Source organism: Coregonus lavaretus (assembly GCF_964263955.1).
Source record: "Coregonus lavaretus genome assembly, chromosome: 34".
Lineage (NCBI taxonomy): Eukaryota > Metazoa > Chordata > Actinopteri > Salmoniformes > Salmonidae > Coregonus > Coregonus lavaretus.
Genome location: NC_140021.1, coordinates 30,245,728 through 30,258,529, shown reverse-complemented (window position 1 = coordinate 30,258,529; position 12,802 = coordinate 30,245,728). Strand labels below are relative to the sequence as shown.

The 12,802-nt window shown below is 41.3% G+C and overlaps 1 protein-coding gene across 2 annotated transcripts in view; it reads left to right on the top strand.

The window, feature by feature from the left end:
• LOC311109110 (plexin domain-containing protein 2-like) overlaps window positions 1-12,802 on the top strand; it is a 164,172-nt gene that overhangs the window by 69,717 nt on the left and 81,653 nt on the right. For both annotated transcript variants that reach the window (XM_084151919.1, XM_084151920.1), the window contains exons 3-4: window positions 2,721-2,867; window positions 6,097-6,166. In XM_084151919.1, the coding sequence (XP_084008045.1) occupies window positions 2,721-2,867; window positions 6,097-6,166 (217 nt within the window). The remainder of the gene's footprint in view (window positions 1-2,720; window positions 2,868-6,096; window positions 6,167-12,802) is intronic.

Sequence of the window (12,802 nt, the reverse complement as noted above, 5' to 3'; positions counted from 1 at the left end):
CACCTCAACTCATTCCTTCCAACCCACACTTCCTTCCTTCCTCTTCTCCTTCTATCTGTCAGCCTGCGGGCATAGATAATAGAACAGACAGTTCATAGGAATTCTGGTTAAAATGAATGGGTCAAATGCTCCGCCATCTTTCCTAGGACCTACTGAACCTATTCCCATACACCCCCTCTATGTACCCCCCCCCCCCCCCGTGCCTCTGCTCTCTGACCTTTGCACCCAGCGTCCCTCTTTGCCTCCCCCTGACACCCAGCTGGAGGATGGCAGCCTTCCCAACTCTCTGATCCCTCCACCCCAGGGAAGGGGAGGGGAAACTGGGGCGAGAACAGCCAGCTGGCCCCCTCTCACCTCCAAGGAGTTCCTCCCTCCATCCGTCCTCTCCTCCTCTCCAAAGATGGCCTGAAATAGCCAACACATCTTGTGCTGATTAGTCGGAAACGTATCAAGGCTCTGTATGTGTCTAGCAGTACTCGTATTATTTTGTTTTACAAGCGTCCTTGTTTCCGAACCCCCAAAACGAATCTGCTGAGTAAGCCTGACTGGCTGCTACAGGGTGTTTGTTTTCCTAACGAGCTTTGTCTGCACGTGTCGCTCGCAAATGCGATTCAACGTCTTTGGTGACGTGTCTTTAAGGTCGACCAATTAATCAAAAGCAATATCCCATCTGTGATGCCTAGCTTGAATTAAGAGGTTTTAATATGTATTAATCACACCAGGGCTAAGTAAAGCCTGAACACTCTCACTATTCTATTGTATTGTATTCAATGAATTTCTATTCTACACTCTAGTATTACATCATGGGTTGTATTGAGGCCAACACATCTTTCAGATTACTGTTCTCCAAGGAAAATAATATGAAGTGTTTAGAGTTGAGAGTTATTGATGTTGGTTTAATTCATGTAGTGTTTGTCTCACAGGTCTTTGACTAGCCCACCTCAGTGAAACACACACACGCACACACCACAATGTTTATATTATCAGAGGAAGCACACAGCTCAGCGTGTCCTACTTATCAGTCTGATAAGTTGAAAAACCTCCTCTCACTCGCCAAGCAACACAATTGAGCAACTTCCAAAGCTGCTGAATATTATCGTTCTTCAACCCACAATAACAAAGTACAAAGTAGAGATTCAGCACATTTTCTAAGATGTTATCATTTGGAGAGAGCAGTTACGGTGTCTTTGTAAACAACGTTTCACCTGTCTATAGTCTAAACCGTCTTGTTACGTCCCAAAGGGCACCCTATTCCATTTATATTACACTACTTTTGGCCAGGGCTGATAGGGAATATTTTGTATTAGGGGGTTACGAGAGGCCCAGAGAAGACGTCCCATTAAAAAACTTTCTACCAGCTGTTAGAGGTTCTGGCCCAAATGACACCATATCCCCTATATGGGGCCTGGCCAAAAGTAGTGCACTATATAAATAATAGTGTGCCATTTGAGGCGCAGGCAGAGATAGGGGTCCAGTGCAGGGCGTTCGGCTTACTCCATACCGGAAACAGTAAAAGGAGTCGTGCAGCGTCGACATCAACACATCGCTCGTAAAAGCTCTCATGAATGTGCCTTTTGCACTCCATTAGCCTATGGGCCAGGCTTTTACGAGTGCAGGAAGTCATGCTTTCTGGCTGTCCTAATTTGATTAGCAGCCATTACGACCACTGAGTGAAGAAGCCTACAGAACACACACACACACACACACACACACACACAGGCCTATACAATATAATTGTTCCAAGGTATCAAGGATACCAATACAGTTCTACAGTTTTAACTCAATTACTGTAAATGGTAGTCACACACAACTGTAACTGTTATCATTTCAGACTAGTCTTCCATGTTTTATGCAGATAATATTCAAAAGCCATGCAAGCCATGCAAGCCTACACAACCTTATTGTTCCATAGACAGTACCTGTCAACAAAAGTAATGTTCATTGAAAAGCTGAATTATCCAAATGAGATGTAGGAATAACTTCCTGTAAATGAATGCTGTATAATAATACTATTGCATGGTTGTTGAGTGGTAGTCTATATGAATGTTATATGTACTGCACAATAAAACCATTCAGAGGTTGTTGACTTGCATAGTTGCTATTCATTTAATGTATTCTGCACAATAACACTACATCCAGAGATTGTTGAGTGGAAGTCTATATTCAATTCAACTTTGTAAAGAATTTCTCTGGGTTTGGAAATTGCCTCGGACATAATGTGTGCAGAGGAGAGATTTGATTTAGTCTGATAGGGTCTGAGCTGCAAAGGGAGAGAGAGTGGAGGGGGGTAGAGAGAGAGAGAGAGAGGGAGAGAGCAAGAAAGAGAGAGCGGGAGAGAGAGAGAGAGAGAGAGAGAGAGAGAGAGAGAGGGGGAAAGAAAGAAAGATGTTCCTGTCTGGCTAGAGAATGTCGCGTCATAAAGCTGAGTTAATGCACACGGCGGAGAAGAGGCTCTATTTAAATAAGTCACCCTGAGCACAGGGTTACGTTCACTCTCATTCACTCCTATCACTCTCTACCTAACCATGTTTTAGCGCTCTGCCTTTCATAAATCCCACACTACGAGCAACAACTCTCGTGTTTTACTATCTTGCTATCGACAAATGGTCACTTATTTATTCGATGCTTTTGTTTTGTTCCAATAGAACTTCTATAGACCGTCTGTAAAGGGACACTAAATAAAGTGTAACAAATCAGTGCTTTTGTTTTCTGTCCAACAGGAGGACACAGATCACAACTACTACACATCAAAGACCTACGGCCCCACGGACCCCATGAGCAAGGACTTGTGGGTAAACGTTGACCAGATGGACAAGGAGAAGGTGAAGATCCATGGCATCCTGTCCAACACTCACAGGCAAGCTGCGGTAAGACAACCTTCCTCTCAGATTCTGATTAAAAGTGTAGACAACTGGAAGTTGTATAATATGATATAGACTGGCATCATTTGGACATGTTTTGGGGCATTGGTCAGACTCTGCAGTGGGAGATGCAAGCCTGCAACAGTAGGGTGAAGTTACCCCTAGACGCTGATCTTGGGTCAGTTTCGCATTCCCCTACTAAGGGTTAAGGGATTGGGGGGAGATCCTAGATCTGTACCTAGGGAAAACTTCACTCCGGCGCACACTACCTCTGCACGAACAGTGTGAGGTGCATTCTGCTGAGGTCTCCCAGCCGCTTTGGGCTTTGCATCACAGGGCCTTGTACAGTCAGGAGACAGAGAAAAGGGTGGCATGACAAGAGGAAGGAGGGAGGAGGGTGGATGAAGTGACTTAGAAAAACGTACCTGGGTTAAACAATGGAACAATGGCCCTACCACAACGAGTAAAGACACAAAATGAAGTTATACATTGTGTATTCTCCCCATCCACCTTCAATTACATTTACATTTTTGTCATTTAGCAGACGCTCTTATCCAGAGCGACTTACAGTTAGTGAGTGCATACATTTAATTCTTTATACTGGCCCCCTGTGGGAAACAAACCCACAACCCTGGCGTTGCAAACGCCATGCTCTACCAACTGAGCTACATCCCTGCCGGCCATTCCCTCCCCTACCCTGGACGACGCTGTAAAAATTGTGCGCCGCCCCATGGGTCTCCCGGTCGTGGCCGGCTACGACAGAGCCTGGATTCGAACCAGGATCTCTAGTGGCACAGCTAGCACTGCGATGCAGTGCCTTAGACCACTGCGCCACTCGGGAGACGAGTGGCGCAGTGGCGCACTAGATGATGGATTGAACCATACAAACTGGGGCACGGTTCCCCTTTTAACTGCTTTTCTTCTTCTTCCACAGTGAAAGAAGAGAGGAATTGGGAAGTTTTCTCATTTTGTGTCCCAAATGGCATCCTCTTCCCTACATAGTGCACTACTTTTGAACTATGGGCCCTGGTTAAAAGTAGTGCACTACATAGGGAATAGGGTGTCATTTGGGACATACAGTATGCTCAGACTTTGGATGTGTCCAGAGAATCAATATATTTATGCTGGATATAAATGCTCCCCTCTTTCCCTCCTTTCTGTTATTCGAAAGTGAATGGTCATTGAGGCAGGAGAGAAGAGGAGAGTGAGAGAAACAGGCTAAACTGAGCGCTACATCATATCAGACACGGGCCATTTGGCCTGAGGATAGTAGTGCCAGCCAGCCCAGCCGGCTGTACCCCATTCAGTCAAACAAGGACCTTCCCTGAGCAGGGGACACACAGAGGATGTATCCCAAATGGCACCCTATTCCCTATGTAGTGCACTACTTTTGTCCAGAGCCCATAGGTCAAACGTAGTGCACTATATAGGAAATAGGGTGCCATTTGGGACACACACACAGAGGTCACCATGAGGGGACTAGGGGTGGCAGAAATGTGTCTCAGTGTGTCTCAGTGTTAGTAGTGTTAATTTCTGGCACTGTGCTGTGCCAGTCCCAGCGCGTTGGAATACCCACATAGCATAATCAGCCAATATGCTCGTAAAACCAGCAAGGTCAACTTCATCAAAATAAAGCGGAGAAGCTAGGCTGTAGAATGACTGTGTTTAGTCATGGTAATTGCTGTGGTGGGCCACAGCATTACTCCCCCTGGTTTGATCATGGATCATGTAGCTGTGTTTACCATGGAGTTATGCTCTCCACTCTCTATCATACACAGCATATGCTATAGAAACAACATGCATACAGTGCCTTGCAAAAGTCGGTGCGTGCATATGTATTCACCCCCTTTGCAATGAAGCCCCGAAATAAGATCTGGTGTAACCAATTACCTTCAAAAGTCACATAATTAGTTAAATAAAGTCCACCTGTGTGCAATTTAAGTGTCACATGATCTGTCACATGATCTCAACATATATACACCTGTTATGAAAGGCCCCAGAGTCTGCAACACCACTAAGCAAGTGGCACCACCAAGCAAGTGGCACCATGAAGACCAAGGAGCACTCCATACAGGTCAGGGATAAAGTTGTGGATAAGTACAGATCAGGGTTGGGTTATAAAAAAAATATCAGAAACTTTGAACATGCCACGAAGCACCATTAAATCCATGGAAGGAATATGGCACCACAATAAACCTGCCAAGAGAGGGCCGCCCACCAAAACTCGCAGACCAGGCAAGGAGGGCATTAATCAGAGAGGCAACCAAGAAAACAAAGATAACCCTGAAGGAGCTGCAAAGCTCCACAGCTGAGATTGGAGTATCTGTCCATAGGATCACTTTAAGCCGTACACTCCACAGAGCTGGGCTTTACAGAAGAGTGGGCAGAAAAAAGCCATTGCTTAAAGAAAAAAATAAGCAAACATGTTTGGTGTTCGCCAAACGGGCATGTTGTGTAAATCAAATGATACAAACTCCCAAAAAATAAATTTTAATTCCAGGTTGTAAGGCAACAAATTAGGAAAAATGCCAAGGGGGGTGAATACTTTCGCAAGCCACTGTACGTCCCAAATGACACCCTATTTCCTACAAAGTGCACTACTTTTGACCAGAGTGGGCCCTGATAAAAAGTGTTGTAAACATTCAGCTTGTCACTATAATCAATTCAGTTACTCTATCTGACACAGTAATAGTCCCAACAATGTGCTAGAGTGTAAAATCCAACTAACATATGAATTCAGAAATCAATAAATGTTATACCTTATTAGGAACATACTTTTGTCAGCTCATTCAGTCTTTTTTTGCTTGTTGTTATCCCCCCAATAATTGGTAGTTGGTCAGGAACATTTTAGTACTAATCTTGTTTTGAACTGAAAATGTTTGTGCACATTTAATTTCACTCTGTGGGGAAACATGTTTCATCAAACTTGATGAAAGTCTATGAAACTCATAAATGCTTTCTTTTCATAACCACAATGGTGTATTTTATCCTGCTTAAAAACAATTCACAACTTGGCTTGTGTTCAAATTTATAGTCAACTACCCCAAGGACTGAAAAAGGTGGAACTTACTTAGGAATCCTCTTTCCTGATTGCCTGAGTTCCTCTTTGTTTACACATTCTTTCTCTATCTAAGACTGAAGTTTAATCCTAGTGAGTATTTTTCTGTCTTATCGTAGTTGTCTTTTTTGGAGCTCTCTTTCTGACCTGAGTCATCTGTGGGTTTTTTTCATGCAGAGAGTAAATCTGTCCTTCGACTTCCCCTTCTATGGACATTTCCTGCGTGATCTCACCGTGGCAACTGGTGGTAAGTGAACAACCTCTTCCTGAGCTACAGTGTTAATGTGATTGAGGGAGATGGATTTGATGCTAGCAGAGGTGAAAGTGTGTGTGTGTGTGTGTGTGTGTGTGTGTGTGTGTGTGTGTGTGTGTGTGTGTGTGTGTGTGTGTGTGTGTGTGTGTGTGTGTGTGCTTGGCTTTTATTTGTTAGCAGTCTGGCTTATCATTGGAATTATACATAGCATATTATTATTATTAACCTTTATTTCAACAGGGAAGTCATATTGAGACAAAAGTCTCTTTTGTAAATGAGCCCTGCACAATACAAAAACGAACACATCAATAGGCAAGTATAAATACACATAAATATATACAGTATACACATTAAATACACATTAAGATACAAAACACAGTCAAATAAAACAAACATTCTTCATTATAAAAATCCTCAGTCAGCTGTCTGAATTGCCCTAGGGACACCAAAGCATCCAATCAAAACGTATTTTGGAGATTATTCCAAACATAGGGTGCAAGGAAGTTAAAGGCTGATTTACCTCCTAACTCTGTACACACCAAAGTAGTCTCCAGAGTTAACCAACCCTGTGAACAGCCATTCACTTATTGTTCCAGGGCTGAGAAGAGTATGTAATGAGGTTAGAGAAATCATTCTCTGGTGGACAGAAGCATTTATTCTGGCGAGACTGTGGAGTATGGTGTGGATGCGTGCTTGTGTCTTCGATTCTGTATTTGTATTAACTGTTTGTGTCACTGCTGTTTGTGTTTTTGTCTGAGATGCTGTGTGTATGTGATTGAGATCAGAGTGCAAAGAAGTACAAAGGGTCAAACAGAAGGTTATTTATCTTGCCTCGTCTCAGTCTGTCGACTGGGAAGTTACTGCCAGCCCAGTCAAATGAACTGAGGGAGGTTTGAAAACCCTCGTCTGACACAGACCGCACTACAAAACCATTAACCATTAACCCTCAGCACAAGTCCTCCAGGAAGTTGGTACAAAACCACCTACAACACTCAGCATCTGTGGCCAGCCTGTTAGACTTCGGGGGGAAACCACCACCACTCTCAGTCCCCAAACACTCAGCAATACCAACCACTCCTGGGTTGCATCCCAAATGGCACCATATTCCCAACATAGTGCACTACTTTTGACCAGGACCCACAGGGGCGCGTTGGAAGAAAAAACCAGACCAGGGTTTGGACTTGGAAAATGACCTGCACTGCCAAGTGCTGTAGTAATAACCTATTGATATACAGTACCAGTCAAAAGTTTGGACACACCTACTCATTCAACGGTTTTTCTTTATTTTTACTATTTTCTACATTGTAGAATAATAGTGAAGACATCAAAACTATGAAATAACACATATGGAATCATGTAGTAACCAAAAAAGTATTAAACATATAATAAAATATATTTTAGATTTTAGATTCTTCAAATAGCCACCATTTGCCTTGATGACAGCTTTGCACACTCTTGGCATTCTCTCAACCAGCTTCATGAGGTACTCACCTGGAATGCATTTCAATTAACAGGTGTGCCTTGTTAAAAGTTAATTTGTGGAATTTCTTTCCTTCTTAATGCATTTGAGCCAATCAGTTGTGTTGTGACAAGGTAGGGGTGGTATACATAAGATAGCCCTATTTGGTAAAAGACTGAGTCCATATTATGGCAAGAACAGCTCAAATAAGCAAAGAGAAATGACAGTCCATCATTACTTTAAGACATGAAGGTCAGTCAATATGGAACATTTCAAGAACTTTGAAAGTTTCTTCAAGTGCAGTTGCAAAAACCATCAAGCGCTATGATGAAACTGGCTCTCATGAGGACCGCCATAGGAATGGAAGACCCAGAGTTCCATATGTGTTATTTCATAGTTTTGATGTCTTCACTATTATTATACAATGTAGAAAATAGTAAAAATAAAGAAAAACCCTTGAATGAGTAGGTGTGTCCAAACTTTTGACTGGTACTGTACATGTGAATTAGGAGTGATATGAACACGTGTGTGTGTGTGTGTGTGTGTGTGTGTGTGTGTGTGTGTAACAGAGCGAGTCAGACACATTAGAAAAGTGTGTGTTAGTAAATGTTCCAACAGCACTAGGGAGGAGGGAGGAGGAGGAGTATTTTCCACCGAGAATGAGGGTGAAACCACAACATCTTTAGTGGCTATTATCACATCAAAGAGTCATGCTTAAACCATACCCATCTATTCCAGCAGTGTCTGCTCACATTAAACAGTTTTAATAATGGTAGAAATATAAATCAGCATCATCATCATTATGATTATTATCATCACCATCATCATCATCATCCGAATATATAATTTTCCTGATTTATTAATGACCTTTATAGGACAAATTACTTTTATTGGGCAAAGTTAATGTTCTTCCCTAGCTACAGTATATTCCACTACCTCAGAGCTAGCCTGTCAAATAAAATAAAAATGAAGCTTTATTTAACTGTAAAACATGGAACTGCCAGAACAGTGTTGTAGTGATGAGAGGGAGGCGTCCGAAATGGAACCTTATTCCCTATATAATGAACTACTTTTGACCAGAGTCCATACTGTAGGTCTCTGGTCAAAAGTAGTGCACTATAAAGGGAAACGGGTGCCATATGGGAAACAGACAGAGGCTGTTAGCAGCTAGCAGCTAGCCCAGAAGAGATAAAGAGTCCCTGCATTCCTTCAGACAGAGACGGCGTGATGGAGGAGAGGAGGAATGGCTATCATCCCACTGCAGGACCCAGAGCTCTGCCTCTGTAAATCCCAGCTCAAACACCTTTGTTTCAGCGTCTAACCGTCCCTTCATCCCCCTCTCCATCCACTACTGTTCCCCTCTCCTCATCCATCTCCCAACCTATCAATCCATTTAGCTAGCCTTTTCCCCCTTCCGGCCCTACCCTTCTTCAACCGTATACATCTCTCCATTGTAATCGTGTTATCCTCCTGTGAATGTTAACCTTTCTGTCAGTGTGGCATGGTGTAGGTCTATGGGTGGAGACATCCTATTTTGTTGAATTACAACTTGTAATTTAAATAGATTTTTATTTGGATTTCATGTAATTTACATACGCAAAAGTGAAGTGAAGTGAAATGAAAAAAAGAACTTGTTTCAAAAAATTCAAAAAAATAAATAACGGAAAAGTGGTGTGTGCATATGTATTCACCCCCTTTGCTATGAAACCCCTAAATAAGATCTGGTGCAACCAATTACCTTCAGAAGTAACATAATTTGTTAAGTAAAGTCCACCTGTGTGCAATCTAAGTGTCACATGATCTGTCACATGATCTCAGTATATATACAGTGGGGGAAAAAAGTATTTAGTCAGCCACCAATTGTGCAAGTTCTCCCACTTAAAAAGATGAGAGAGGCCTGTAATTTTCATCATAGGTACACGTCAACTATGACAGACAAAATGAGAGAAAAAAATCCAGAAAATCACATTGTAGGATTTTTTATGAATTTATTTGCAAATTATGGAGGAAAATAAGTATTTGGTCAATAACAAAAGTTTCTCAATACTTTGTTATATACCCTTTGTTGGCAATGACACAGGTCAAACGTTTTCTGTAAGTCTTCACAAGGTTTTCACACACTGTTGCTGGTATTTTGACCCATTCCTCCATGCAGATCTCCTCTAGAGCAGTGATGTTTTGGGGCTGTCGCTGGACAACACGGACTTTCAACTCCCTCCAAAGATTTTCTATGGGGTTGAGATCTGGAGACTGGCTAGGCCACTCCAGGACCTTGAAATGCTTCTTACGAAGCCACTCCTTCGTTGCCCGGGCGGTGTGTTTGGGATCATTGTCATGCTGAAAGACCCAGCCACGTTTCATCTTCAATGCCCTTGCTGATGGAAGGAGGTTTTCACTCAAAATCTCACGATACATGGCCCCATTCATTCTTTCCTTTAAACGGATCAGTCGTCCTGGTCCCTTTGCAGAAAAACAGCTCCAAAGCATGATGTTTCCACCCCCATGCTTCACAGTAGGTATGGTGTTCTTTGGATGCAACTCAGTATTTTTTGACCTCCAAACACGACATTCTCCCAATCCTCTTCTGGATCATCCAAATGCACTCTAGCAAACTTCAGACGGGCCTGGACATGTACTGGCTTAAGCAGGGGGACACGTCTGGCACTGCAGGATTTGAGTCCCTGGCGCCGTAGTGTGTTACTGATGGTAGGCTTTGTTACTTTGGTCCCAGCTCTCTGCAGGTCATTCACTAGGTCCCCCCGTGTGGTTCTGGGATTTTTGCTCACCGTTCTTGTGATCATTTTGACCCCACAGGGTGAGATCTTACGTGGAGCCCCAGATCGAGGGAGATTATCAGTGGTCTTGTATGTCTTCCACTTCCTAATAATTGCTTCCACAGTTGATTTCTTCAAACCAAGCTGCTTACCTATTGCAGATTCAGTCTTCCCAGCCTGGTACAGGTCTACAATTTTGTTTCTGGTGTCCTTTGACAGCTCTTTGGTCTTGGCCATAGTGGAGTTTGGAGTGTGACTGTTTGAGGTTGTGGACAGGTGTCTTTTATACTGATAACAAGTTCAAACAGGTGCCATTAATACAGGTAACGAGTGGAGGACAGAGGAGCCTCTTAAAGAAGAAGTTACAGGTCTGTGAGAGCCAGAAATCTTGCTTGTTTGTAGGTGACCAAATACTTATTTTCCACCATAATTTGCAAATAAATTCATTAAAAATCCTACAATGTGATTTTCTGGATTTTCTTTTCTCAATTTGTCAGTCATAGTTGACGTGTACCTATGATGAAAATGACAGGCCTCTCTTATCTTTTTAAGTGGGAGAACGTGCACAATTGGTGGCTGACTAAATACTTTTTTCCCCCACTGTATCTCTTAACACCATTCATATTGGATTTCTATTTGCCACATCTTTTTTAACTGTACTGTGATGTTTTACAAAAGTTCTGAACCTTTCTATTCTCATTGTTTCTACAGTTTGTGAATTGAAAATAAACATTTTTGCTAAAAGTATTATTATATTATTGATCGATTGGCTATGACTTTTCAGATCACCCAGTAGTGCTATCTGCAGGGTCAGCTCCATGCAAATATTGCAATCCTTCAGCCATTCCTGGACCTGTGTCCAGAAACAAGCTACAAATGGACAGTACCAAAACAAATGATCTAATGATTCTGTCTCTTCACAGCCAAATCTGCAGAGCTGGGAAGATTGTATCCCCCATACAAATAACATTCTATTGGTAGCAAGGATTTTATATAATAATTTAAATTGAAAAATTCTAAGTTTTGCATACGGCGTCATTTTGCGTATCAGTTCATAAACACTATGCCATGGAATCGGTACATCAAAAATCTCTTCCCAACTATTTTGCAATCTATATGGACGGCTGTCAATCTTTTGGTCCTTAAATGAAACTGGTAAACTTTTTTATTTATCACAATTTTGTTAAACCAAGTATGTTCTATAATTCAAGGCCGACAGACAAGTTCCTTACTTTTTCCTTCTTCCACTTTCCTCTTCCATTTTTGTGGTAATGCTGCAATTATTTGGTTGTAATTTTGGGTAGAGCAGACATTTCCATATGTTTTTGTTAGCTGTATGTGCGACATAACTCCACCATTCCTACCGATAATATCATTTACGAAGATTATACCTTTTTTTTTCCTCAAAAAATATATATTTTTAATCAATTAGTATATTTGAGTTTAACCACAATATTTGTTGCAATATTTGTTCTGTCATTTCTGGAGGATTAAATTGAAATTGCAACCAACTTTCTATGGCTTGTTTTAGAAATAGTGATATTTGGGAGATGATTTCCTTTTCAAATACCTGAAAGTGAGGGGAAAAGTCCCTTCTTGAACATTGGGTGAGACAATCTTACTAGTTTTCTAGAGAACCAGTTCGGATTTAAGTATAATATTTGTATGACTGAAGCTTTTAGTGATAGGTCTAATGCTTTAATATTTAATCATTTCTGTCCTCCGAATTCATATTCATTATATAAATAGGCCCGTTTAATTTTGTCTAGCTTGTCTTTCCAAATAAAATTGAATTTTTTTTTCTCATATTATTTAAAAAACTGTTCGCTAGGCGTAGGCAAGACCATAAGCAAATAGGTTGACTGGGATAATACTAAAGAGTTAATCAGGGTGATTTTTCCACAAATTGACAGGTATTTACCTTTCCATGGTAGCAAGATCTTATTTATTTTTGCTAACTTTCTATTCAAATTCATTGGAGTGAGATCCTCTATGAAGCTGTGGAGGGATTCAAGTTGTGGATTTAAAAGAAAACATGAATCATCAGCATAAAATGACACCTTTGTTTTTAAGCCCTGGATTTCTAATTCCATAATATTATTGTTGGATCTGATTTTAATAGCTAACATCTCGATGTCAATAATAAATAGATATGCCGATAGTGGACAACCTTGTCTAACTCCTCTTGACAGTTTAAAACTTTCTGAGAAATAGCCATTATTTACTATTTTACACCTAGGGTTACTATACATGATGTTAACCCAATTTAATTTAAAATTGAAATGCTCCAGGCATTTATATATAAACCCCAGTCGGACTTTATCAAATGTCTTTTCGAAGTCTGCTATGAATAGTAGGCCTGGTTTCCCAGATTTTTCATAGTGTTCTATTGTTTCC